Source organism: Anopheles arabiensis, chromosome 3, assembly GCF_016920715.1.
Source record: "Anopheles arabiensis isolate DONGOLA chromosome 3, AaraD3, whole genome shotgun sequence".
Taxonomy (NCBI): Eukaryota; Metazoa; Arthropoda; class Insecta; order Diptera; family Culicidae; genus Anopheles; species Anopheles arabiensis.
In genome coordinates this window covers 88,604,954-88,632,906 of record NC_053518.1, presented here as the reverse complement: position 1 = coordinate 88,632,906, position 27,953 = coordinate 88,604,954, and the positions used below count along the sequence as shown (strand labels likewise).

At 49.1% G+C, this 27,953-nt stretch overlaps 6 protein-coding genes across 7 annotated transcripts; 3 read left to right on the top strand and 3 right to left on the bottom strand.

Annotated features, from left to right (window-relative positions):
- Positions 1 to 6,855: 6,855 nt before the first annotated feature.
- Positions 6,856 to 8,952, top strand: LOC120903628 (alkylated DNA repair protein alkB homolog 8). The gene is made up of 3 exons (XM_040313165.1): positions 6,856 to 7,035; positions 7,103 to 8,245; positions 8,316 to 8,952. The coding sequence occupies exons 1-3, from the start codon at positions 6,928 to 6,930 to the stop codon at positions 8,922 to 8,924; spliced, it is 1,860 nt and encodes a 619-aa protein (XP_040169099.1). The 5' UTR covers positions 6,856 to 6,927; the 3' UTR covers positions 8,925 to 8,952.
- LOC120903626 (Bardet-Biedl syndrome 7 protein-like) lies at positions 8,236 to 12,302 on the bottom strand. The gene is made up of 2 exons (XM_040313164.1): positions 9,442 to 12,302; positions 8,236 to 9,342 (listed from the first exon to the last, which is right to left on the bottom strand). The coding sequence occupies exons 1-2, from the start codon at positions 11,297 to 11,299 to the stop codon at positions 8,948 to 8,950; spliced, it is 2,253 nt and encodes a 750-aa protein (XP_040169098.1). The 5' UTR covers positions 11,300 to 12,302; the 3' UTR covers positions 8,236 to 8,947.
- A 1,302-nt stretch (positions 12,303 to 13,604) lies between these two features.
- Positions 13,605 to 22,639, top strand: LOC120902713. Its single transcript, XM_040311691.1, has 8 exons — positions 13,605 to 13,969; positions 15,122 to 15,291; positions 15,367 to 16,131; positions 16,832 to 19,487; positions 19,551 to 19,975; positions 20,044 to 20,213; positions 20,551 to 20,654; positions 20,725 to 22,639. The coding sequence occupies exons 1-8, from the start codon at positions 13,636 to 13,638 to the stop codon at positions 22,476 to 22,478; spliced, it is 6,378 nt and encodes a 2,125-aa protein (XP_040167625.1). The 5' UTR covers positions 13,605 to 13,635; the 3' UTR covers positions 22,479 to 22,639.
- Positions 13,963 to 20,333, bottom strand: LOC120902714 (RWD domain-containing protein 2A). Its single transcript, XM_040311692.1, has 2 exons — positions 20,239 to 20,333; positions 13,963 to 15,030 (listed from the first exon to the last, which is right to left on the bottom strand). Exon 2 carries the CDS (start codon positions 15,012 to 15,014, stop codon positions 14,073 to 14,075), a length of 942 nt encoding a protein of 313 aa, XP_040167626.1. The 5' UTR covers positions 15,015 to 15,030; positions 20,239 to 20,333; the 3' UTR covers positions 13,963 to 14,072.
- A 315-nt stretch (positions 22,640 to 22,954) lies between the features above and the next one.
- LOC120902238 (60S ribosomal protein L31) lies at positions 22,955 to 24,072 on the top strand. The gene is made up of 3 exons (XM_040310811.1): positions 22,955 to 23,069; positions 23,409 to 23,653; positions 23,757 to 24,072. Exons 2-3 carry the CDS (start codon positions 23,430 to 23,432, stop codon positions 23,905 to 23,907), a joined length of 375 nt encoding a protein of 124 aa, XP_040166745.1. The 5' UTR covers positions 22,955 to 23,069; positions 23,409 to 23,429; the 3' UTR covers positions 23,908 to 24,072.
- Positions 24,073 to 24,348: 276 nt separating this feature from the next.
- LOC120902237 (uroporphyrinogen decarboxylase) lies at positions 24,349 to 26,546 on the bottom strand. 2 transcript variants are annotated; one of them, XM_040310809.1, is made up of 2 exons: positions 26,010 to 26,546; positions 24,349 to 25,832 (listed from the first exon to the last, which is right to left on the bottom strand). In XM_040310809.1, exons 1-2 carry the CDS (start codon positions 26,181 to 26,183, stop codon positions 24,777 to 24,779), a joined length of 1,230 nt encoding a protein of 409 aa, XP_040166743.1. In that variant the 5' UTR covers positions 26,184 to 26,546; the 3' UTR covers positions 24,349 to 24,776. The 2 variants fall into 2 exon arrangements, with proteins under 2 accessions (XP_040166743.1, XP_040166744.1); XM_040310810.1 differs by having other exon boundaries at positions 26,292 to 26,542.
- Between the last annotated feature and the right edge of the window lie 1,407 nt (positions 26,547 to 27,953).

Here is a 27,953-nt window from a genome sequence, read left to right as displayed (position 1 = left end):
TGCATGTCACCGTAAGACGTTACACGAAGTAGAAGAAGTTCGTCAATGGTCTAGCCTGGTGTAAATTGACCTCTGACCTCCCTCAAAGTATCAAGCAAAATTAGCGTGTATGATCATTATAAGCATATTGATAAAAAATATCAATTTGTTCATAGATATTCGGTATCAGCAATCGCTGTACGCCAAGATCTTCAAATATCCATTGACATTCATTGGGAAATTCAATGCGTAATACCAAATAATTGCAAACAAATGTAACTCCAGAACCTAGACCTAGTTGACACCGTGACACGAAACTCCAAAATAAAAACCCGCTTCCATTATAAAACTGTACCAAAACAGCCTATTTATAGCCTAGCCCTCCCGTCACACACGCGCAGAGAGCAACAATAGCCCACAAAGAAAAGAACGAATTACCTCACCGGCAAAGCCCTTTTCGTTCCATCGCGACCATCATGATCATGATTAGCTATTATTAGCCGGTATAGGGTAGAGGGTAGAATAAAGGCACACCACCACACACAACAAAACGCGCAACACAACACGCATTCCTTGATTTCAGGCCAGCCAGCCAGCTAGCCACTCTTCTGGTGACGCCACATTGCGAGGAGTCTCCGAGGCGAGCGAATGAAATGTTGTAAAACACTGACCACGGGAAACATGATCCCGGGACAGGGCAGAAGAATTAAAAAATATACGTTGCGGACATGTCGCCTTGTTCCGCGGAGCAGAAGATGCACAACAACGTATCCCCTTGGTGTGTTGTTAGGTGGGCAAGATAGGACGCCGAACCTGCCTGACCCTCCTCCCTCCGCCCTGTTAAGGACCCCGCGAACAGAAACGGCAATAGAAACAACGAAAAAGAACGCTTTTAAAATAATACAGTTCATGGTGTAGCAATCAGGGCCCAAAGGCACATGGACGGGAGGATAACGAGGTAAAGGATCGAAGATCCAACAATCGCTACGTCCGCGTTTTGTCCGCGGCTGGCCAATGCGTGTGTGTTTTTAATTTCATGTTTTGTTATCCTTTCCTGTGTGAGCCCTTTTGCTCCGCTGCGCGTGGGTTTATGTTACATGCGGAGGGTTTTGATTCCCGCGCGCCATTGCGCCGTGCGCGGGACGGTTTTATCTTTCCAGCCATTTTCTACGATGGTCAATAAAATTGATATTAAAATTAAACCTTTTTTGGTCTGTGTGTGTGTGTGTCCGGTTTGGGTCCTTCCCCAGGGCCGTGGAATTGAAAGTATTCCTTGGACAGGCCCGTCATCTAGCTGTGTAGAGTTTTCGATGATGGTGTCCTCTCTTTGGGTTTTGTGTTGCAAGCGAACGTTGATTTTTTTGAAACTGGAACGTTAGGACGAGCAATACCGCCTGTACGGGATGCGTGGACATTTGATAGGAATCAAAACCAAACATTTGTCTATGGATAGAGGATCCTTTTTCTTGCATGCATTAGAAGGGATGAGACATAATGGGGCAGGATGGTGTAGATCCAGCAAATCACGGCACAAACATTAGGAGGCTTTTAAGGTTTATCGACCACAAGAATGCTCTGCTAGGGAAACGACGCGTTGGTGGAGCAGAGCACGCCCTCCTAGAATATTCTGGAACGATCTCGCTCGAGCGAACTAAACTCCCGCACGCAGTGCAGTGCTCTTTCGGTTCACGCCAATGTTTTAATCCCTTCGTTTTGGCCACATTTTTTCCACCAAAAACCTGTTAGAAATGCATTTCCCACCGTTTGCAATACACAATGAAGGGGGACAGCATCTCCACACCGAATTTATAGCATCCCCATGGGAAGAAATGTCTGTCTTCACTTTGGTTTATGGCGCACCGCGTCTGACCGAATGCAATTTGTTTATTGCATTCGAGAGAGAGAGGGTAGAAGTGCAATAAAAGTGCAAAAAAAGCAAAACCATCGCGCCCCATCTTTCGGCGTGCATCGTGAATTTTAGGAGCCCCCAAATTCAGGTTAGTTGGTAGTTACTGTGCTCTTACTGTGCCTGCGTTCCCTTCCAAATGGTCCAAACGCTCAAGATAATTAGCTGCAGCTATAGACGGCTTTCGCGGTGGGAGAAAAATATGGATGTCATAAATGCTTACAAAACCAACCTCAAGAAGATGCAACCCCATTCGGCTGCGGTATTATAGCACCATTATGCCATCGTGCAAGCTTATTTCTTATTTGAAAGTGCCATGCTGTCAGTGCCATTTTAGCGCATCTATGGTTAGAGTGTTGTGGTATTGCGTTCCCAGCATAGGGTCAATTTTGGACACACTGGCCCCTTGGCATGGTGGCAGGTGAAAGTTCAATAATGCGACGAAAATGCATACACCTTCAGTCAAAGGTAGAAACGAACATTATAAAGTTATCGCAATTTAGTTAATTAGCGCAATTTTGTAATTATTGTTATTTGTGTGATATTGTGAAATAAATTATATAATTTCAAGATTGATATAGGAAATACCATGTCTTTGGAAAAGAAATTTGTATATAGTTACGGAATGTAGCGATTATATTTTAAATATATTAATATGTACATATAGTTTGAGTTTGAGTATTATGAATCATGTACGTGTCTTACTTAAAACATCCAATAATGATCATTTGTTTGTCTTAAAAATTGCAATGAATGTAATGATCGTGATCTTTTTTTATGTGTATCAATTAATCACATTTTATTATAAGGCCAGGGGCTTTATATAAATACTTTTGGGATAATTTCTTATTGTCGTGTCAATCCTTCGATACAAAACGCGCTTTACTTCTGCTTCTGCTACTTGACGTAACGTCCTAGAAGGACATCATGTAGACCTTTACAGGCTTTCGCGACTTCTGTAGATTCTGTCGCATTCCAGGACTTGAACCCACGACGAGTGTGTTATTAAGTCGTGCATGTTGACGACCTTTCCACGGGACCGCCCCGCTTTAAGCGATGTTCATTTCTTATGTGAATGTACGAGTTTTTAAGATTGTTAAGATTGCTAGCCCCTACTACATTCACATCCTTAGATGATTAATATTCTCACCGTCAGTCTATGACGATCAGTAGTCTACAATGCAGGCAATACAATACTTCCTCTGAGAAAAAGAATAAAATTAGAACCTAGATAGCGATCGATAGACCTTTAAAATTCGGTTAATTTAAAGGATTCAATCGAAGAATGCCACAAACGCGAGGAAATTATACAAAGTTAAAGAAAAAGTTTATGTAAAACAGTACGCCCTAGTCTTTCCCATCGAACTCGTTCGCTCCAAAGAAAATCGATCTCTTTTCATTAGCATGCTGCCACCACAGGACGTAAAAATAAATCACTCTGATGACCATGTTCCTTTTCCCTTTGACATCACTATAGAAGCAATTTGCTTAGTCGCGGGAGAGGAGGTGGAATAAAAATGTACAATTTCATCAAATTACACTTTTCAATGTCTGAAAAAAACTCCTTCCCATTTGCTGTTGCCATTTACCTTTGCAAAACCCCATTTGCTACCGATGTCATCCTAGTTTTTTTTATGCTTTGTTCGTATACTTGTGCTTGTCCAACTTCTAACTTTTTTGTGTTTTATTGCAAACGACACAATGACAAAAACAGTAAATTATTGCAATGGCGTGCAGTTTTTTGCCTCCTGCCCTGGTTCCGTGATGACCCGGGACGCTCATTTCAATTTGTGATCAGTCCGTCGTTGGTCATTCCATTGGACATTTTGCTACCTTTCTTTCAGGATTTTTTTTCTCTCTCTCTCTCTCTCTCTCTCTCTGTGTGTTTGATGATACGTTCCCGGTGCATTACTGTGGTAGCCTTCCATTGCAAACATTTTCCCCTTGCACCTTCCTCGAAATCGACCACGGCCTTCCGCCCTTTCGCTTGGCCAATCCTGGGTACCGAAGGTTCGTGTTCGGTCCAACCGACAGTGCCACAACGATACCACAGATAGCAATCATTGATTACTCTGGCCGCACTGTCTTCCCCCCCCCCCCCCCCAACGTCCCCGACGAACAGGAAATGCAATTTAATTACACCCAGGATTCGGTCCCCCATCGTGCGCGCACAACGGTGGGTGAAAATAAGGCAAAAACATACACAAAAAACGGCAAGCTTTTACGGCAGCAACCGGGCACCGGGTACAGATAAGCATCGCCCTGGACACGGGCCACACACACACACACACACACGGACAGTTTGGCGTCAGATTGACTCCATCGGAGTGGCGGGGGGAGCAAAACAAATCCTTTCCCTTGCCTGTTTGCACCGGAAAGTGTCCCACGCAAGTGCGCCAGTGTGCCGTGTGCAATAAAATGCACTGAGTGCAGATATTGCGCAGTTCTCGCTATCTTTCGGTCACTAGCTGGTTCACGGCATGCGATGGAGGTCGTTTGGGAACTGGGAGCGAGCAGGTAGGGACACTGCAAGGGAAGGATCACACATGCTCTCTCTAATCGCTTTCAAATCGATTTCAGATCGTACGTCACAACAGTAGAGTGTGTGTGAGAGAGAGAGGGGAAGGAACGAGTGTATCCGTCCTGGGGCGCCGGGGGCACAGACACTACACACCATCCTGTCGGCACAGATTGGCAAAACCGTATAAATAAATTAAATTCAATTTATTCCACACCAATCTGCCAACAAACCGCAGCTGACCTCTCCCGGTTAGCCTCCTGTTCGGTGGAACTCTTTCGGGCCACCACTCGCGGGTACGTCAGTTGTCGAGCGAGCTGTTAATGCTCACGGAAAGGATCGCTTGGGGGAAATCCAATTTCGGAGTCCGAATTCTTGGAAGCTAATAGTAGCGAAATTAGCTTTCACCAACCGATTAAGAATGGCATTATCGGACAGCTTCCGGGAAATATTTGGCACTTCAATTCCGGGACACCGTTACGTACCAAAAAACGTTCCTCTAGCAACTCCAATCAATTATGCAAACGCTCCCTTTCCTAGTTGCCAATGTTCCATTTAGCTTGTGCTGCATCCTTCCTAGTCTTTAGTGCTACCTTTCCGTTTTCCTTACAAAACGTGCCTGGATTGAAAGGAAAAGTGGCTTCGCGTGTCGACAGACCTCATCCATGTATGCAACAGCATTGCACCTCTTTGAAGTCGAACCACCGCAAGGCGTAAGGCCCTAACTCACCGCTAACCTTTTGATGTTGCTGCCCCATCGTTGCAATTGCAAGTTTGCATAGCAAACAAATGGTTAGCTTTTTGGCCGCCGTGTGGGGGGTGGTAGCATTTTGCCACTGTTTTGTGAAGGAACTGTCAGGCCGCTCGGGCTTGGGTTTTAATAATTTGCAAACTAATCATTCAGAAAAGGGGTAACTCCAATGCGGGGGATCAATAGGGGCATACCTTTTGATTCAATTGATGATGATTATTATGGCCCACTCGATAAGGGTCAAACGATAACGGGTTTGGATCATTACGGCACACGGTAATCGAACCATTGATATTGGCAGGCAAACGGTAAACAGTGTAACCGCAAATAATGTCATTTAATATTTGCATTTTGTTCACGTGATACGTTTGATTAGTGTGTGTGTGCCGATGGTGTGTAATGTGAAATCGGTGAAATCGATCGGCTCATTATGATTATTGTGTTGCTGTATGTATTTGCTATTTTCCGTTGGCATAGTTCAAAGGTCTTTGAAACCATCGCCGTTGCAATTTGCTTGTTCAAATATCTCTACAAACACCATGTGGTCTAATTGGAGGTGGAGTTTATTCATGGTTATCTTAAACCTTTAAACATAAGCTTAACTCTTGAAACAATACTACAGAAAGAAGAAGAAAATAACAAAAAACAGAAATAATAAATAAGGATAACTGGCATAAAACAAAACGATATCCAGCGAGCTCAGTTCAAGATCACGATCACCGTGGAGAAGTATCTGTCGGAGATCAAGTGCAAAAATGCATAGAAGTGTGCTGTAGTGGTGAGAGCTCGGAAGCGGACCTACCCGGTGTTCGGAATCCATTCCGGAGTTGACTATGGAGCTGAATCCGGAGTCGACTTCGGTACCAAATCCGGAATTGGTTGGAGGTCCTATTAACATTCTATTAAATATTGAGAGCTAAATAAAAAAAAAACTAATCTAATCCAATGAGTTCAAAATAGTTAAAAAAAATGATATGAGCCTACAATACGGTCCATACGAGCCTTGATCCCAGGATAGGCATGTTGTTAATACGTCCGAGTTGACGATACTGTCGATGAAAAATAAGAACCAGGATAGGTTTAGTATATGTTTTGCTATGGGTTCGCGATTAATTCCTGGGCCGGTACGGCGTTTGGAGCAGTTCCAGGACAGATATAGGGTCAAAATCAATTCAATGCCCGGTATGGTCCACCACCGGTATGGTGTCACTATCAGTTAAAGGAGGACCGGTAAGGGGTTAGGATCAGATCCATACCCAGTGTAGGTTCACGCTTTATTCTAACACCTGTATGGGATTGGAATCTGTTCCAGCACCAGTATGAGTTCTGACCTAATATTACAGGTTACTTCTGTATAGCTTGCCTTGTAATGAGGATCATCATGATTAAATGCTAATGTTTCTAGATCATATCCTTGCAAAAGCAATCAAAGCTTCAAGGGTTTGAAGAAAGCTTTGCTAGTTCACATGTAGATGGCGCTGTAACACCACCGCACGTCCAAGCACAAGTTCAGCAAAAGCTGTCGATGTATCACACGAACACACTATTTTTCATGATACCAGATGTTTGTTTTACTTTCAATTAATCAAATTCCTACAGTTTTCTTCTCCTGTTATGCAGACTATCATTGATATTGGGCAATATTTATTGCAAAATACAAATCCACCACCTCACCTCTAATCACCTTGGGCCCGGCTGTCAGGTTTGTTTGTTTACATTCCACCGGGCGACGCGGGCGCGTGTTAGGCACTCTGCAATCGTACTCCACACACGATGACTTTATCGAAAAATTTGGAGAAAAAGATCGGCAAGAAAATCAAACGCTGCCAGCTGCTGATCGAAAAGGATGCGGGAATAACATTCTCTGACGAGCCAACAAAGGTATGCAATTCTCGCCATCCCGTGTGTTGTTCCAAACAATCTAATCACACATTCCCTTATCCCGTAGCTTATCGCGATCTGCAATGCGGGGCTATCGACAGGTTTGCAGCAAGAGGCTCTGCTAAAGGAAGCCCTGCAGCACGGAACCATCCAGCAGGTGGTGTTCCCGCCGGGTAAATCGTACTGTTTTCTTCAATGCTCCTCCATCACCGAGGCCCACGCTATTTACACGGCACTGAATGGACTCTGCACGTTGGGCCAGGATGGTGCCGTGTTGCTGTTGGCATTCTGTAATGCACTTCCCGCGTATCGTGATGATCCGTGGAATGCCTGCCGACCCGATGGATTAATCCTAGAACGTGATTTCATCGATGAAACGATGGAGCAGGCGTTGCTGGAGGCAGTGCAAATCAGTGAAGATACCGAGCAACCCGATACAGAACCGAACAAAACGCTCAAACATCGAAAAGTGAAACATTTCGGGTACAAGTTTGTTTACGGTTCAAACAACGTGGACAGGACGAAGCCGCTGGAACGCAAAATACCTTCCGTTTGCGGTGAGCTGTGGCAAAAGCTGCAACAGCTGCATCCTCACCTGCGCTGGCACGTGCCGGACCAGCTGACGGTGAACCAATACGAGCCGGGACAAGGTATACCACCGCACGTGGACACACACAGTGCCTTCGACGATCCCATACTGTCCCTCTCCCTTGGCAGCGACGTTGTGATGGAATTTAAGCAACCCTCCTCCGGAAAAGTGGTTTGTGTCGACTTACCGTCGCGATCGCTGCTGATAATGTCGGGCGAAAGCCGATACGACTGGACGCACGGTATAACGCCGCGCAAGATGGACACAATTCCGGCACCGAACGGAGGACTGACCGTACGAAAGCGACAGCTGCGGGTTTCGTTAACGTTTAGAAAATTGCTTCCAAACGACCGATGTGGTTGTCCATTCCCGCGGCTGTGTGATACCGCGCAGCAGTCGGTATCGAATCAGGCCAGCTTGCTGGCGTCACACGCAGCCCAGGTGGAGGCGGAAAACGTGCATCGGGTTTACAACGAGATAGCGAAACATTTTAGCGACACGCGACACTCACCGTGGCCAAGGGTGGAAGCTTTCGTTCGATCGTTATCGGCCGGTGAAGTTTTGCTGGATGTCGGATGTGGCAACGGAAAGTATCTAGCTTCAAGCGGATGCTCTGTGTTGGTAAGGCATACATTTATTGTACAATTATTTGACTTCACTCATTAAATTCACTTACTTTCTCCACCTTCAGCTCGGTTGTGATCGTAGCGAGGGGCTGCTCCAGGTTTGCATTGAACGAGGGTTTAACGTGCTCCAGTGCGACTGTCTTGCGGTTCCCTTCCGGGACGAATCGGTCGATGCTTGCATTAGCATAGCCGTCATTCACCATCTAGCAACCGACGAACGCAGACAGCGCGCCATTTCCGAAATGATACGAGTGCTACGCCCCGGCGGCCGGGCGCTGATCTACGTGTGGGCCAAAAATCAAGAAGCTAATGCAAAAAAATCCAGCTACCTACGGCAGAACAAACAGAACAACAAACCACCCGCCGAGGACGAGGCGGAAACCCCACCCGACACCCAGCCGGTACAGCTGGAAAGGGTTTCGGGAGCGGGCGACTGTACGCTACCCGTCCACACCAATAGGACACAATTTCAGCACCAAGATTTGCTCGTACCGTGGAAGCTACGGTCGAACGAGTCGACGGAAAAGGCCACCTTTCTACGCTACTATCACGTGTTCGAGGAGCACGAGCTGGAAAAGCTTTGTCTCGCTAGCGGCGGGGACAGCATCGTGCTGCTGGAAAGCTACTACGATCAGGGCAACTGGTGCGTGGTGCTGCAAAAGAAAGCGAACTAAATCGAACCGGCGAAAGCGCGCATCTAACCGTCACCGAGCTCTTCGTCGCCTGCCTTGACAACGCTGTAGAACTGGACGAGCTCGTCGTAGGAGTAGTTTTCCAGCAGCTCGATCAGCTGCGGCAGCTTCGTCTTCACGTTCACGCCCTTGAACTTGAACTTGTCGATGTACAGATCGGTCAGGATGCCGTAGATCCGGTTCAGTATCGTCGGCTGCTTGCGGAACTCGGCACCGATCGTCTGCTGGTTGCGGATGAGCGACCGGTACTCCTCGGACAGTGTGTTAAACTCGTCGTCGTCGCGAATGTCCAGATCGAGCAGGGCCTGGGCCAGCTGATAGTCCTTGGTAAGTTTGTTGTAGTGTAAAATCATCGGCTCGATCAGCTTGATCAGGGAAGGTATCGTTGACTCGTTTATAGCTGTTGTTAAAAAGACGATGAAGAAGAAGAAAAAATCAAAGAAGCTTATAATATTGCGGCCCTTGAGTGAAGAATGCCTCCGAAAGCTTATTAACTTACACGTAGAAATTTCCAGCTTAATGCGCTTCTTCGTCGCTTCCTTCGTGATGAAGTCCTTCAGTATCGAGATGGTGGAAATGTTATCGCTCCGAAACGTGGCCTCCCCCTTGCCGTACTCGCAGACGAGCAGCGTACCGATGAAGACGTGCCGAAACGTGTACGCCACCTTACCACTCTCGTACAGCTTCTCCGGCAGCTCGGGTATGCTGTTGATCATCCAGTTGTGCATCTCCGCCTGACTGAAAGGGCCGCGCAGCGTTAGCGTGTTCATTGGCCGGGCCAACATTTCGTCCGTCGCATTATGCACGATCATGTGCAGCGACAGTGGCGCTATGGGATATCGCTTCAGCTGACAACACTTGGGCTGCAGGTTGGGCGTGATGTACACCTGCAGCGTACCGGTTTGACCCTCGATCGTGCGGAACTTGAGATCGATCCGGTTCGTGTTCAACTGGCACCGGTAGCTCGCCAGCAAACTGTTGCCGCTCAGCTTATCGCACTCACTGAAGCTCACGACGGCCGTATTTTTCTCCACATCCAGCAGCGTGATCGGTGCATCACATTGCAGCAGCACGTGCTCGATCGGTGTCGGTATTTCCAGCGAAAGCAGGTACGTTGCGTCGTCCTTCGACAGAAGGAACGCATCGTTTATCGGTAGCATCGGTATTGCGGAGAGCCCAGACGACAGTGCCTGCGTGGAGAGCTGATAGCGCTCCCGTTCCTTCGCGATCGTCTGCTCGAGCTCGTTAATCTCGGCCCGTATGCGCTGCAGCTTGGCGGACGTATCGACCGGTGTGCCGGCGAGCTTTTCCGCGCTGCGCGACCCATTGTCGCCCAAGCTTTTGCTAATGCACTGCGTCGTCAGGCCAAAGATGCGGCCCGAGTAGGTGCAGACCACGATCTCGGTATAGTTGGTGGCCCCGACACAGCCGCCCTGCACCGCCGATATGCTTTCGCTGAAGTTGTCGCGATAGATCTGCGTACATTCCATCTCGAACTGATACTCGTCCGAGTTCATCGCGAACACCTGCAGCGTGCCATCGCGCCGTCCTACGATCAACTCTTCCTTGCCGTCGCCGGAAAGATCGTACGTCGCGAGACAGGTGACCGCGCTCAGTATGCCTTCCCCTTCCCGGTCGGCAACCAGCACCTCTCGCTTCACCTCCGTCGACAGCAGATTCAGATGAAACAGTATCACACTCCCGTCGGAAAAGCCGCACAGAATTCGATCCCCTATGCCCTTCGGTACGTACAGCACCGTCGGCACACTGTCCAGCTCCAGCGTTTGGCGCACACGGGCATGCTCCAGCACGCGCAACACACGCCCCGAACAGGCCAGCACCGTTATCAACCGGCTGGTGTTGTTGGGGCAAAGTGCCGCCACGTCCACTATCACGTCCCCGCACAGGTACGACCCAACCTCCTTGCAGTCCCGGTAGTGGTTGTACACGTGATTCCCGCACACCAGCAGATCGCTCCCGCTCACGCACATCGAGCGTATCGTTTCGGTCAGGCTCGTTTCGAACGCCAGGAACAGCTTGCCCTTCTTGTTGAAGCCACGCACCTTGTTCTCGGAGGCGGTGAAAATTTTGTCCGCCACCGAGCCCGCCTGCCCGCCCAGCTTGACCGAGGCTATCTTTTCGCTCGGCAGCGTTTTAAAGTGCACCTGCAGCTCGTCCTTCTTCATGGAGAACAGCTGCAGCACCCCGTCCTGGTCGCCGATGGCCACTTTCTGCTGCTGCTTGTGCCCGCCGCCGCTAGTGGACGCAGTGCTGGCGCTCGGGGGCAACAGCTGCAGGCTGTTTGGTCCCGTTAATCCAACGTTGGTGTAGTCGACGCGCGTCAGTTCTAGCTCCATTTCGGGGGCAAAATTCGTTAGGTACGGATCGAATTAAGAAAGAAGTCCCCTTTTTGTGGGGATAAACGCGGATTGTTTTGTATGGCCAATGTATGCGTTGCTATGGTGATCAAAAGTTGTGATGGACTTGTGCGACTGCGCTTCGCGCGGAATAGCGGAAGGCAGTCACCTGTTGCATTTCGTTCTACGCTGAACACTTCAACAAGTTCATTTGGAGACCGAACGTTCAAGAAAATCATTGCAACTAACACATATCTTGATCGTAATCTCGAAGATTCAAGTACTAATTATATCAGTAGAGCGGAATTGTGACCCCTCGGGAACGAACCTAACCTACGCTATGCGGCAAAACTTGAAGGATCGTATTACCCAATAAGCTCTTTTCGAATTCCCGCCAATGAAAATCCCTGCCAAATGGGACGACGATACACGTTCTACCCTTAACGATTGTTAGTTCCGTATATTCCGAAAGACTCGTGGTATCGTCGTCAACTCGCACGGCTTAGCAACATGTCCGTTATAGGTTCAAACCCCGTATGGACCATGCTCCTATAGATATGACTGGATCATCTATCGTGTTAGGGGTAATGAACAAAAGTCCGATAAGAGAGCCCAAACCCATTAGTAGTGATAAATGCAGGCACATTACCAAAAAAGGATATTGCGGCCAAATAAGAAGGACATATTCAGAAGGATAATAACGAAGAACCTATGAGAACATTCCTATGATGTCGTGTTGTGATGGGAAAATGAAGTTTTTGTTGGAATCGAATCCTGCTAGCTCCGAAGTTTTCTGAAATCGATTCCAGATAGTAGGTCCTAAATCGACTCCTAAATTAGAATCAGCTCCGGTATTAGTTCCGGATCGACTTTGGCTCCGGAATTAGAATTGACTCCGTAACCAGAATCGGCTTGGAATCGGAGGCAATTTTTGGCATCTCCATAAGAATAGGCGTTTGGGTCCAATGATACTACGTATTGATAGCCGAAAATAATCAAAATTTACTTGTAAACGATCCGTTCCTCGTGGAGATTTCCGGGGTAACTTCGCTTCTGAAACTTCTTATTTCAATTCGCGCCATCTTGCCACCTCAGTTTGGGCCTACCACGCCTCCTCGGTCCTTGCAGACGGCCTAAAAAGACTTTACGGGCTGGGTCGTCCGTTTCCAGGCGTACAACTGGCCATGTTCACCGGAGCCTGGCTAGCTTGATACGCTGCACGACATTGAGGTCGCCGTACATCTCGTATAGCTCGTCGTTATAACCGCTCCTCCATTGTCCTTTCCACACACACGGGGCCGAGAATCCTTCTGAGCATCTTCCTCTCGAATGTGGCTGACAGGGATTCGTCAGATTTGGACAGTGTTCATGTCTCACAGTTGTAGGTGCTATATAGTCCCAGACCGTACTATATGGGCAGACCGGTTGGCAGCCAGCATCCTTGCGCGCAGCTCAGCTCCCATGCTATTGTCGTTGCTCGCGATATGTGAATTCTTGGACGACTTCAAAAGTGAAGCCGGCACTAGTCGCCTAATAACGGTTGTAGTATTTAATCGTAGCTGTATCGATGTATGCAATTGTCCGTAGCTCCGATGAAATCCTGTCCGGTTGTGATATAGTAATTTATGTTCTCAGTTCACTTATGCATTTCTTATTTAAATTCATTTCATTCTTTTCATTTATTTTTCATGTTTTTTTCCCTTTCGTGTATTTGATTTTTTAAACTAATTTATTCTTCTTATCTAGAAGTAATCATATCTATCACTTCGTTGCATTGCCGTATAGGCAAGATGTTCCCAGATGATTGATTATTTACAAGACTTGCAACAACACAACACAAAATTGGTAACTGGATTTTCCGTAATTCAAGTTTCATAATATATTTTTACGGTACACATTTACCTAAACTCAATGATTAACCTGCTTGCCGTTCAATCCATTTATAGAAAAGTGAAAACTGACATTTTCAATGGCACAGTTCAACACAACAATAAGTAACAAGAGTTAAGACACACATGGTCGAGCCTAACAATACATAAACCTAGCACATGAATATCAATGTACGTGTCTCATTGCACGATCGGGCTTATCTATACATGTACAAACGTTTCGTGTTCTATCCTTGAGTGTGATTGCTAGCAGGTAACGTAGTATTTCGCTTAATCTTTTCTCTTCTCACAACCTTGTACGCACTGTACTCCCGAGAGTCCTTTTTTCTAGAGAGATCGACTCAACCGGAGCTCGTCTGGTGATCGCACCACCAGTTGCGTTTAGTAACCGATCGTGTTCGGTTGTGTTTTCGGAAGGTTGAAAACAAAACCACGTGCTGTGCTACGATGAAACGGTGGAAGTGGTTCGCGTGGCGATCGGTGTGTCTATTGTTAGTTTTAAAAATACACACCGTAAATGGTGAAACTAGTGACGTGTCTAATGATCCTGCTGAAACTGAATTTGAACTACTGAAAACAGTCTATCGGCAAAATTTGCTGCAAGACTACGTCGACCGCGTTGTTGATCAACCCGTGGAGGTAGAACAGCTCTTGACACAAAGAATAGAAAGCTTTTTGCGCGAAACAGTGGAACGATACGGACCCGGCAGCAATGGGCAGAAGAGAGTACGGCGAGATGCAGACGACGCCGATGCAGCCATCGAGGCGGACACTGCACAAGGTAAGCAGGAAAAGGGGGAACGAGCCTCCGGCTTTTAGGTCAACAACCTCAACAACGAGCGAGCGTTTATTGCATCACACACGTGTACCGTACCACCATAGCGCTAGCTAGCGGGAGCATCGATCGCACTCTGAAACCCGAACAGCTCCTTCTTGATGTAGCCGCACCGGTGCTTGTCGAGAAACTTCATAAACAGGCTCATGCTCATCGGCTGATCCTCCGCGTCCGAGTCTTCATCCATATCGGCGCAGAACAGTTCCTCCCGAAAGCCGGCCGCAAAGTGGCGCAGGGCGGCCATTTCGTTTTCACCACCAGCCGCCACCGTCTCCGTTTCGCACAGCTTGATCTGTATCTTCTGCCACTTGAGCGGTTTGATCGTGCGCCAAAACTCCTGCGTGTCGGCCTGCTGCCCCTCCACGCAGATAATGGCCGGTTTGCCGGGCCGGGAAAACCCCGTCAGCCGCAGATCCCGTGCCGTTTTTATGATTGTCTGTCTTTTCATCTTGCTTTTAAGATGATGCGAGTATATCCACAACCGTTCGAACACGATCGGTGAGGTGGTCGCGCCGGCGGAGCGCGGGCACGCTTTCGACTCCTTCCTCTCAGCGGTCGCGGCGAGCAGCTCGGCAAAGTTGTCCTGTATCCAGCCCACCACCTGAAGGACGTACGCTTCGTCGCGCTCCAGCACCTCCTCCTCGATGTATCGCACGATCCGATCGGTTAGGCGGCGCTCCTGGTCGCGCGGTATCACGGCCGAGCGGATGACGATCCGCGGCATTTCCAGCGCCGGGTAGCGGTGGGGCAGTTCGACCAAAATCTGTACCTTTTGGTCCGGCAGCAGGGGCAGCTCGAAGCGGTAGTCGAGCTTCGTGGTGAGCCGATCGGTTTCGCCGCTGATGTAGCTGGTCAGATTGTCGATGCAGCCGTAATCGTCCACCCGCAGCTCGCCCGGGTTGCAGTAAATTGCCGACAGCATTTGAAACTCGTCCAGCTGCTTCTGTAGCTCCTTTTTCTGGCGGTCGTTGTGTGGCGCTTGCTCATCCATGGCGGGGCGGAATTATCTGTGAAATGTTAAATACGAAAACGTAGTGTAAGGAGACGTTATCTCATGGATGGTATTAAAATAGTTCCAGTTTTTCGCTCATCTTTCAGCACGACAGCTCTATCTCAAGGGATTCCGTGAGCGGGGCCACGTGCCGGTTAACTTTCCGGTCGACATTTGCTTGCTGCGCGTTGGCAAAACGATCTTTGCTGCGGCCCTGCACCAAAGCGAAACCAGCAACCGGACGATGAATGCCACGGCCGTGTCCTTCTATCGCAGGGTGCGTATTTTCTTTTCAATATTTACTATCATTTAATTCTCGTTTTAATTTGCCCTCTGTTTTGCTGCCCCGTAGGTGAAGGGAAAGTTTGAAAAGTATCTCGAACATCAAACCGTTACCGCCCGCCACTTTGACTGTGTGTCGATCGCGCACCTGGGCTTTGTGGCGGTCGTCAACTACCACGACCAGGAGCTGAACGTGTTCGGGGACGGTTCGCCCGTCTTTCAAATCCACGAGGACGGCCGCACCGAGCTGGTGCAAACGTTCGGCCAGCCGAACCAGAACACGGTACACCTGTGGGTGCACGGCAAGCACGTCTATCTAGCGCACACGTACATCAATCTGGACGCGGAGCGCGGCAGCACAGCCAACGTCTGTCCACTGTACCGCTGGGCCGGCCAATACTTTGACGTGATCGATCAAATGCCGTGCTACAGTTCCGTGCACATCGAAGCGTTCTCGATCGAGCAGCAGATGTTCGTGGCGGTGGCAAACCAAATGTCACCGGCGCAGGGCAAGGACACGTTCTCCGACATCTTCCTGCTGAACCCGGACACGCAGAAGCTCGTGCTGCACCAGCGCATCTACATCTACTCCGTGTCGCATATGGCGTACTTTTTCTTCGAAGCGCGAAACGGGCGGCGGGAACACTTTCTCATTACTGGCAACTCGGTTGATGAGGAAGGTGGCAAGGAGGGTGGTGATGGTCCGAGGCCATCGAACGGCATCAAATCGCGCACTGTCGAGCGGAGCTCGATCGTGTACAAGTTTGTGGACGGATACTTTGTGCCGTTCCAAAACCTGGAGCTTACGGGTGTGAAGATGTTTCTGCCGGTTGTGGTGAGTAATAGGCCACGAGTGGGTTTGAGCTTAGTGGTGGGAGCTTGGATTCGGACCTACCCGATTCCGATTCCGTGTTCGGAATCAATTCCGGAACCGATTTCGATCCCGTAGTCGATTCCGGAGTCGACTCCGAAATCAAAATCTACTCCAGAACCAGAATCAGCTCCGGAATCGCAATCGACCTGGGAATCGCAATTTGCTCCAGTAGAAACGGAATCATAATTGCCTCCAGAATTTAATAAATTTAATAAGAAATTTCGGAAGCGAAATCAGTCCAGGAATCTCCGTGAGAATAGAACGTTTGCAAGTATATTTTGATTCTTTGCGGCTACCAATACGTAGTATCATTGGACCCAAACGCCTATTCTTATGAAGATGTCGAAACCGACTCAGTTTCGAAGCCGAATCTGGTTTCGAAGCCAATTCCGATTCCGGAACTGATTCCGATTCCGAATCCGGTGTCGATTCCGAATCCGAAACCAATTTCGGAGACGATTCCGCAATGAATATTGGTGCCAATTCCAATTCCAAAGCCGTTTCCGGAACCGATTCCGGATTCGATTCCGGAAGCTGATTCCGAACCTACTATCCGGAATCGATTCCAGACAGCTTCGGAGCTATCCGGAATAGATTCCGACGAAAACTTATTTTTCCCATCACTAGTTTAACATAACATTAATTTCCAACTTGATTTCAGCACGAAAATGGCGAATTTTTGCTGCTCGTCCACTGTCACGACCAGCCGCTGCTGATTTACGAGTACGACGGTTGGAAGCTGGCACCGTCCCGTATCGACTACACCGGCGAAGCGTTTGCGGCCGGCGTGTCCCACATGCGCGTCTACCGGCACATCGTGAACGCGAGCGTCATCGTGATCGCGAACAGCAATCTGTTCGGCAAGTCGATCAATCTGTTCACCCCCCAGTACGGGGTGCAGAACGATCTGCGCCGCGTGTACGCCCACTTTATCGAGTGGTGCGAGCGCATGCACGACCAGCTTGGGCAGGTGAATCTGGAGCAGCTGTACAACAAGCTGGTCGGGCTGCCGGACAATGCCCCGGACGGGGCGCGCATCGTCGAGAAGGATCTGGTGCTGCAGGATTCGGCGGTGAGGACGATCAAAGCCAAAACCATCGCGACGAAGCACGGCCTGGTGGACGATGCGTTGCTGTCGTACGTGATCGAGGTGAACGAGTACGTGCAGCGCGTCCAGGAGAAGATGGACCTGGTCGAGCAAACGATTCACGGCAGTGTGCTGACCAACGACACGGTCCGCTGGAACGGTGATCTGGCCGTTTCGGAGCTGATAGCACCGGCCGGGCAGATGAAGCAGCTCGATGTGAAGGTGCTGAACAATGCGGCACACAAGACGCGCCACACGGAGCAACAGGGCAGAAGGGGGGATGTTCCCGAGGACGATGTGATCACGGTCGATCGGCTCATAGTGGACCGTATCGGCAGTGTGCAGTTTTTCAATGGACATGCGGCCGAAAGTTTGCTGCTAGTTGATGATCCACCGGCGAAGTGGAAAACGCTTTCCCTGTCGGCCAAAAAAGTCGTCGTCGGAGGCAATCTGTTCGTGAACAAGCTGATCGACGGCGTTTTCTTCCACCCGGGCAACGTACTGCTGCCGAACGTGAATCAAATGTTCCCCGCCAAAAGCTTGATGGTGAAGGATCTAAGCGTGAACCGGCTGACGAGCAAGCGGCTCAACGCAACCGATGCCGTCGCCGTCCAGCGCATGATGGATCAGTCCCGCACGTTGCTGGCCAAGGCACGGGGCGCAATGCCCCGCGAGTACGGGAGCGATTTCGAAAGCATCGATGCGGACGACCTCAAGCTGACCGGGCTGCTGAACGATATCGATCCGCGCGCTCTCTCCGACCACGTGCTGCTGGACGAAGCAGCAGAGCAACAGCTTAGCGGCAAACTCGTCGTCGATCAGCTGGTTGCGCACAATGTCGTCGTAAGTGATGCGAAGCTGTCCGACGTGCCGCTTGCAAACGTTGCCCGCACGACGGGCAAACAGCAAATCCTACAAGACCTACAGTTCGTGCAACCGATGGTGGTAGAGCACCTGCACCTGCAGGATCGTCTCAACCACATACCCGTGATCGAAGGAAAGCTGCAGGTGCTGCACCTATCGTCGGACGAAATTCAACCCATCACGGGCACGAAAACGTTCGACTACGTCACGCTGCTGCACCCGATCGAGCTGCAGGGCAAAATCAACGGCGCAAGCTTAAGCAAGATGAACCCCATCGTGACGGTCGGGGACGATCTCGTGCTGGACGGGGACTACACGATCCACGGCAACGTCACGTTCAACGGCGGACTGTGGGCGCACAACATTCTCAGTGCCGGCGGTACACGCAACCTTCACCGGGTGGCAACGCACGGTTTGCAGGTGCAGGCGGCACCACCGCCCGGCCAGGTGCTTAAATTTTTGCAGCCCGTTTTCGTGGAGCATCTGCGGGCGGATCAAATTAACGAGCTGAGCGTCAACGATCTCGTACCGCAAGCGGCCGGCGGGGAGGTTCAGTATCTAACGGGGAGGAAAACGTTCGTCTCGGAGCTGAAGATTGACGGCGTGGCCGATGCGAACGAAATCAACAAGGTGGATCTGAATCTGCTCAATCGCACCATGCTGCAGCGAGCAGGGGCCGAACAGCAGATCGAAGGAACGATCCACTTCGACACGGTTATTGCGCCGATTGTGAACAGCAAAAACGTCCTTTTTGAATCGAAACGACTCGACCGATTGCTCCGGCTGGACGTGCCGCAAAACGTAAGCGCAGCGGTACGGTTCGAAAACTGTACCATCTACGCAAGCAACGCGATCGTTACGGAAGAACTACACGCGGATCGGCAGTCGACGATTTACGGGTACGATTTGGAGTACCTGCTGCAGGATACGCTCATGCTCGACGCGGACGAAGCAAACGTACCGACCGTGCAGGGGTTGAAAAGTTTCCGCAATCTAACGATTGGGCAGTTGATTTTGCACAGCGAGGCAACGCTGAATTCCATCCCGGTGGAGAACTTGAAGCACATTATCGCTGCCGGCGATAATCGAACCATCATCAAGAATGAACCGTACAGCTTCCAGAGCGACATTACGGTCAACCATCTGCTGTTCGAGGGTTCCATCAACGGTGTACCGAAGGATGCGTTTTGTCGTGCGTGGTTAATGTACAGCGGCAATCAAACGTTCACTGCAGGGCAATCGATCGACCATCTTGCAACGGAACAGTTGTTCGTTACCGGCAAACTGAACAACGTTACGATGGAGCAGCTGGTGGAGAATGCGTATCGAACCGATCGGGAGGAATACATCGAGCGGGCAGTGTTTCGTACGTTTCATCACCGTAAATAATTTCGAGCTAATTACGTGATTTTTTTATTCTTTCCTCCAGATCAAGGCATTGTTACCTACGACCCGTGCTCCGTGGGTGGTTTAGTCTCGGGGCTTAACGTGAGTAGCGACGTACTGTTGAAGCAGTCGCCCGAAATGCAAACGCTCGGCACCGTGCACGTCCTGGGCACACTGGAAGCGAAGGGCGAGCTACACATTCTGAGCCAACTGAACGGTATCAATTTCCCCAAGATGATGGAATTTTTCAGCGCCCCGGGTGAAAACGCCGAAGGTCGGGAAAGTGTACCGGTCGGCATCGAAACACACGGTAACGTGTACTTTGAGCACGATCCAACCGTCATCCACCTGAACGGGCACAACGTGCAGAAGCTGTACGGTGAGGTGTGGCTTCCCCACCGGCCAACGGTACTGACTGGCCGGTATCAGTTTGAGAGCGTTGAGTTCGTGAAACCGCTCCACACGAAGGTAAGAGCATTTGACGGGTTTGTTTTTAGCTTTCTCGAACCTTTTAACATTCACGCTTCTCGGCACAGGATCAACCGATTAACCACCTCAACTGGGACGAAGTGGAAGCACGATGTTTGAGCGGGAAGCGAGCACAAAACATTACGGCCCCGGTACAGTTTCTGGGCGATGTGACAGTCCATGCGGGTGCCGCGTTTCAAGACGTTAACCTGCAAGGATCACTGAAAAGCACGCACAGGTAGGCATGTGCGCACACTTATTACCTTGAAGCTTATGTCGTGGAACAGAAACGGAGTCCAAATTCTGCTCTGGCAAACAGTGATCTTTTCCGCAACCAACACGAAACCAAACCAAAACAAAACACCTGTATGTGCGCGTGCGGGTGCCGTCAAAACAATTTCGAAACTGACAGCTGGGAAAAGAAACGCACAGTTGCGTTTGGTGGGGATCGGTTTGAAGAGGGGATTTAAAATGACAGTTGAATGCTGGTCCTCCAAAGAAATTTGATTTTTGTTTCATTTTTGTAGGATTTTATTATAGACGTTTAATTGAATTGTTTTTTCCTTTGTTTTTAGCTCTGCTGGATTAAATGTGGTGGAGTACGATAAGTATGCTTTGCGGTATCACGAACCGCAGGAAATTACCGGAAAATGGCTTTTCCACCATGCGGAAGTACACGGTAAGTGCGCTACGGAGAGCTAATTTTCAAACGAATTTCCACGCTACATGAATTTTCCCGCATTCTTCAGGAAACTTCGATGTGGAAACCCTCAACGGCTACAACGTCAAGACAGACTTGCTGAGAAACGATGCTCCGAGCGGGAACTTTACCGCTGCAAAGCGTTTCACCCAGCTGCACGTAGAAAGCATCATCTGTGCTCCGCCCTGTGTCATACAGGACGTCAATATGGATGAGTGGTACGCGAACGGGCTTCGTTTGAGAGGCAACCAAACGATAGAAGGGACGCTTCACATTCGCAATGGAATCGTTACTGGCAATCTGGAAGTGCTCGGCACAGTGAACGGCATGCAGTTTGATGCGGAGCATTTGATGCTTAAATCGCTTCCGCAGCATGTCAATGGCACGCTGCGGCTGGTCACAAAATTCCCCAAAGAGAACAAAATCTACCCGCTGGTGTTTGAAGCCCTGCAAGCGAATGCCATCAACGGAAAGGATGTGGAGCAGTTTTTGAAGAACATTGCTTTGGCGGGTCAAAACCCATTGACGGTGAACATTCCGGTCACGTTTGTGCAGCCACTGGAAGCGGATGAAACGGTGTTTGAGGGAGACATGGTGTTTGGTGTGAACGTGACCCAGCTTCTGCAGAGTACCTCCTATCGTAAAGATATAAATGAACTGGCGTCGCAGGTACGGTCGCTTAACAGCGTCAACGACAAGCTAGCGGAAAGCGTGTTTGAAAATAGTCCCGTATTTAGCCACTTTGATAAAATGAAACCCTTGGCAGTGCAAGCGGTGCGTATGCTTGTCCTGAACTTGCCAGTACATCCGGGGCCGATGGATTTGATAGCTGTTCACAGTGCCGAACCCAATAGACCGTCCGCCATTGATTTCTATCATTGGAGTACCGGCAACAAGGGACCAGGTTTAGTGCCTGCCCAAGCGTTCCCTTCGATCGTTGGACGCGATCGCACGATAGTGAACGTGAAGCGGCTTAACCTGGGCCGCAAACAGCACCTGTTCGTGGAGTTCCAGGAGCATGGTAGCGGCAAACACTTTGTGCAACAAATTCTAGACCTAAGCCACGAATCGACGGGCATGTACAAATTCATCCCCCTGTACGTGATGAACAGTACCCAGTCCAGGGAAGCGATCGGGATGAAAATTGTTAAGCTAGACTGTATTGTGATGTACTCGAAGGGAAAGCCGGGTGTCGAAGTTCGCTGTCTGCGTGAACACAATCTGCTGCAAATACTGGACGTACGGCAAATGGAAGAAACGATCGTTCCCCTTCAAATTGTTGCCCTCGAAAACCATCTCATCGTGCTGGACAGTAACGAGCGGATCCAGATTTGGCGCTCGACGGCCAGCTTCTATCTAAAACACCATCAAACCATAACTGTATCGCACCCATCGTACCTCACTGTCGCGAGGTACGAAAATCAGCTTATGCTAGCGATCAATTCAGAAAACACACCGAACACGGCGCACCACGGATCGATTGAAGTCTGGCGCAAGGGGCTGACTGGGAATGGTACGTTCGTGCAGCATCAGCTCATACTGACCAAGCTGCCCAAGCAGCTCCAGCTTTCCGTGCTACCCTCGAAGGAGATGCTGCTGTACACGCTGACGGAGAATTGGCTGCATCCGCTGGTGGTGTATCGGTACGAAGGGGTCACCGGATTCAGGGAGATACTGACCACGAACACTATCCGGCAGAAGGCGAAACGCATGTCGGTGCTGAAGCTGCGCCTGGCACGGAAAGAGATCATCGCAATCGTAGGCCCAGAGTCTACCGATTTTGTGGAGGTTGTGTTTGTTTGAATGCGTTTGTTTTTGTGTTTGTAAAATGATTTCTGTAATTGTTATAAATTATTTATTCGTAAAGAAAAACGTTTTAGACCGTGTGCCATTATTTTTGTGTAAAATAATGGAATAAAAAAAATAAAACAATCAATTTCAAAGTTTCTTGAAACGACGTTTAATGATGTGTTTTATCATTTAAATCAACAATCAATTTTGAAACTGTTGCTTATGTTTAAATACATTTGCAGCTTTAATTTAATGGAATATAAGAATTAAAAACATGCAGTTTATACCTTAAAATTACATCGAGAAAGTTATATTGCAGCTTCAGAAACAGATAACATATTTCAGCATATTATAACAAATCTTTTTAAAAAATTATTAAATTACTATAATAATAATTGACGATAATTTGTATCCATGCAACGGTTTCACGCAAGCATGCGTTTTTGAAAAACGCACACTTTAAACAGACACCAGCTGTCAAGCGGGAACGCATGCTGCCTGCCCCAATGACAGGCCGTGTCAAATTTCCACGTAAGCGTTCTTTCGTTTCCGGCATCGACGAGTGCTAGCGGACACATTTCGGTTAATTAAAAGAATTGCTCTGTAAGTTTTGTTTTTCGCTGCGAAAAGGCACCGTTTTGCGTGGATTGTGTGTGGAAAGAGGGAAAGCTTCGATGGCACATGAATGTTTGTCCGTCCGGTCGCGAGAATCACCGAAATTTGCCTCCGAAAGTGGGTGTTGTGTACGAAGCCGCTCGGTGATGGAACTGTCAACATGTATCGTCGGTGCCCTCACGGCTGGACTCCGGCTGGACTTCATGTGTTCCGATTCGCTCTCCTTTCCTAGCATTACGGTGTTCTTATTAAACCACACAAAATTTAGCACTGAGAATTGCCCGTATTAATGAAATCTGTATCGTTGCATGTATCGTTTGTTTGCAGTTTAATTAAACATCCTCCAAGATGGTTAAGGCCAAGCGTGAGAAGAAGCCAAAGTCGGCGATCAATGAAGTGGTGACACGGGAGTGCACCATCAACCTGAACCGACGCCTGCACAAGGTCGGCTACAAGAAGCGCTCCCCGCGAGCGATCAAGATCGTGCGCAAGTTTGCCGAGAAGGAGATGGGAACCACGGACGTTCGCATCGACACCCGCCTGAACAAGGCTATCTGGCACCGCGGAATCAGGTAAGGGGTCGCTTGTTACTTCAACAAGCACGAATAAGCGGAAGTAGTACCTCGTCCTCCTGATACTAATACACATTTTCTGCTCTTTTCTCCGCTCGCACAGGAATCCACCTTTCCGCATACGCGTGCGCCTTTCCCGCCGCCGTAACGACGATGAGGACTCGCCCAACAAGCTGTACACGCTGGTCACGTACGTTCCGGTGCCCACGTTCAAGGAGCTGCAGACCGAGAACGTCGAATCGACGGAAGATTAAGCAGCAGGAGCCTGAGTCTGTAGGTGCGTGGAATCGACGGAGCTTTGTAAATAATCGAAGGCTCGGTTGGCTTCCACGGGTTTTTTTGGACAGTTCGTCGGACGTGTGCGAATAAAGAAGTGAGCGAAGAAGAGGAAAACAACAGCTAATCCCACTCTAAAAAAATCCCGCCAGTGTGTTCGTTTACTAGTTCGTTCGCTGTTTTCGTATCTGTTGCCGGTGGTGCGTGTGTGTTCTGTGAAAGCAAAATCTAATTGGAAAGTTGGAAACAGAAATTGAGATGATTTGATCCGCCAAAGTTACAAGTGATGATTGTGATGATGATGGTACTGAGATGGTTCCGTCTGTGCATCCTTGGATGTATGTTTGCTGAGGTCGCTTTACTTCGTTGCCAGGTGATCGGTAAAGTCTGTCCTAATCAAATGAGTAAGCAATGTTGCGTTTGATTTTAAGATGGCCACGCACCTTACATCCTTTTTTTATTGCAAAACATGTTAATTTCTCCCCATAACAATAACAAAACGAAATGCCCCAACCCTGCCAAAAAGCATTGCAACGTGTTTCTTGGTCGCCCGCGTGTTGAGCTGAGGAGCGATAACGATGAGGAGGCCAACTTCTTGCCAATTGCTCGTCATTGCAAAACCTGCCCTGAGAGATAGTAATGGCTTCGAGGCGATGTGATATTGTGCAATCCCTCAATGCAGCTGATAATCTTGTCTCATTTGGAAGCTAATTAAATGCAAATATTTATCAAAACAAAATGGTTTTGTTTCTACGCGATGCACCATTTTCGAAATGGTACGCCACAGCAACTGGGTCGCAAAGGGACACTGTTTGGGGACAGGAGGCGTTAACGGTTTGGGCACCTATCACAACGCATCGTGCACTGCCTGCACCAGCACGGACATGCTTTCGATCGGTGTCTGCGGGGTAATGCCGTGGCCCAGGTTGGCGATGTACCGATGCTTGCCAAACTTGCGCACCATCGTCAGCACCAGCTCGCGCAGCTCTTCCGGCGGTTTGTACATGTCCTGCGGGTCCAGGTTGCCCTGCAGCGTCACGTTCGGGCCGACCCGCTTGCGTGCCTCCTCCGGATCGATCGTCCAGTCGAGCCCGAGCACCTCGTACCCGGTTTGCGCCATCTCCTCCAGTGAGTGCATAGCGCCCTTAGCAAACAGCACCATCGGCACAGCTGGAACGCCCTCGTCGGCCAACTTCCGGAGCAAATCCACCCGGATGCGCTTCAGACAGGGCAGCGAGACGGAAAGAAACTGCTCCTTGCTCAAGTGGTCCGCACTGGATTCGAACACCTGCAGCATTTGGGCGCCGGCCTTCACCTGCATCACGAGATAGTCCACCACCTGGTCGGTGAGAATGTCCAGCAGCTTCTGGCTTGCTTCCGGATGGTCCGCCAGCCAGCCCTTTGCCTTGGACATCGTCTTGCTGCCTCCGCCCTCGATCATGTAGCCCATCAGGGTCCAGGGCGCGCCGGTAAAGCCGAACAGCGGCACCTTGCCCTCGAGCATGCGGCGCATCATCGTTATCGCCTCGCCGACGTACTTTAGCCGCTCGATCGTGCCGGTCTGATTGAGCCGGTCGAGATCGGCCGGACCGACGAGCGGTTCGGGCAGCACGGGGCCGACGCCCGGCTTCATTTCCACCGTAATTCCCAGCGCCTGCGGGATGACCAGTATGTCGGAAAAGATGATCGACGCGTCCAGGTCGAACCGGCGCAACGGCTGCATCGTAACTTCGCAGGCCAGCTCCGGCGTTCGGCAGACGGTGAAAAAGTCATGCTTCGCGCGCACCTCCTGGAACTCGGGCAGGTAGCGACCGGCTTGGCGCATCACCCACACCGGCACACGGTCGACCGGTTCGCCCCGGGCCGCACGCAGCAGATTGTCATTCTTTAGCGGAGGAAAGTCCTGCAAAAAAGGGAGAAAGAAAGCAGACGCAGGAAAGCGTTAGCAAGAGAAGCAGACTGACTTTCACTTCACAAAAGGGTATTATTCGGTCTGATTGTGGCAGATGTTACGTGGTATGCCGTCTTTAGGAAACCCCAATGTTAGACTTGTTTTTAGTACAATCGCTCCGTCACTTACGTCCCAGCCTACGCTGATGCGAGCTTGCGGCAGCACCGGTGAAGACGGTTCCGGCTCGAACGGGGCAATGCCTTGCCGTGCCATGAGCGCTACGATCAGCGTGGCCGTCAGCAAGCCGCCCAAGAAACCGAGCAACAGACGCATCAACAGCAGACGACCGAACGATTCGACCATCGTGGCGAGGTTGCGACCAGCGAGGCAAATTACCAATTGACCGTGGGGAACTCGTTCTTCGAGCCGCTGTTGAACTCTCTAGTTGAACCTTATCAATTATGAGCGCACCTTTTCCATGATTTTGCGGGCCAACCAGTAGAATCACTAACGAAACACCAAACACCTACTAGATGCAGCGCAGCAGCAGCCTCGTGTGCGGTGAGATTACGAATTTAACTTTGCAGAGCCCCGGCAGAATTATCGCACACTTTCGTCGATTCGCGGCGGGGTTTTGCAACAACAGAAAAAGGAACAGAAAATAAATAAACGTATGCACCGATGTAATCGTGACAGTTCACTTTTCCGTGGTTAGGTGGCGCTCTAGCAATGAGGCGAATACGACAGACACGACACTTCTGGCTGGTGTGTCAAACAATTCGATGTTGTCGCGTAAGCGCTGGTGCTGGAGGTTGCATTGAACATTTGAACGAATTTTAAGGTCGCAGCGGAAATGGACGATGCCTACACACAGTAAATTACGCTCTGTAATGCTGGGCTCGGTCCTAAACAGTCGAAAAATAATCAAATGATTTCAGATATCTACTGTTGAAGCTTTTCGTTCATTTTCTTTAGAAATAACGCCATTTGAAGATAGAACATTAAATCTTCCAACCATCACAAATAACTCAAATGACTCCTAAACGGGGGTGAAATGCCTGAAAGTGTTCGGCATACATGGAATGCTAACCCCCCAATCCTTTGCAATCTGTACACCTCTTATTTGTGTATGGTGGTGCCATCATTATTGAATGATGTGTGTACCAATCTGGGCCGGTCTGGTGGTACAGTCGTCACCTCAAACGACTTAACAACATGCCCGTCATGGGTAAGTCTATGGTACCAATAAGTCACTGTAATACAAGCTCATTTCACTAGTCAGTACAGGCAGGCCTTGACCGACAACGGTTGTTGTGCCAAAGAAGAAGAAGAGCTCCAATCTGCAACAGTATTCACAGTTTCCTATAGCAGGCTGCATACTGAATGTCAAGGCTGCATACTGAATGTTCTGTCTCTTTCTAGTTTATACGGACTTTTCATTCACTTTCAACCTCTCTAATTTGAAAACCCCTCTTATTTCATCTTATTTCACAGTGCCATCGCCTCTCAATTAAGAGAGAGAGAGAGTTGACTGTACTTCGTTTAAGCTTAACTTGTGATGCTTGAGTAGTGGACCCAAATAACCAAGATACCGAAAACGTCACCAATTTCCTGTACTAAAAATCCAGTTGTATCGAACAAAGCCAAAAAACTGTCAGATTGGTGGGTTAAACCACACATCTCCAGAAGCAGCCACTTCAATGTTTGTTAAAATCAGTTTTTTTTTATGCACGCGTAATTCATTTGCTCGACATATATCACCCCAAAATGTGTTTAATTGTGTAAAGGAAGTAATGAAACTTGTGTGTTTAAGTTCATTTGTTGTGAAACATGTTTGTGTAAGATGTGGATGCGTGTGTTTGTTTACTTGCAAATGGACTCTTTCATTTCGCTGGCCAGTGCATAGTTTATAGATTTATAATATTGCCGAAGTTATGTTGTGATGTAAGTGAATGAGTTAAAGTAATCAATGTGTTAAAATCATGTTCGGCATATTGACCTTAGCTCGCACTTGCTCCATCTTTTTCTCGTCAACATGTTTGGAAAAGGTGGGCAAGCGTGGGCAAGGTCAATACATCTTATTAGAACTGACAGCTCCGATTGTTCTAAAATTTGGTGGGTTAGGCACTGGTC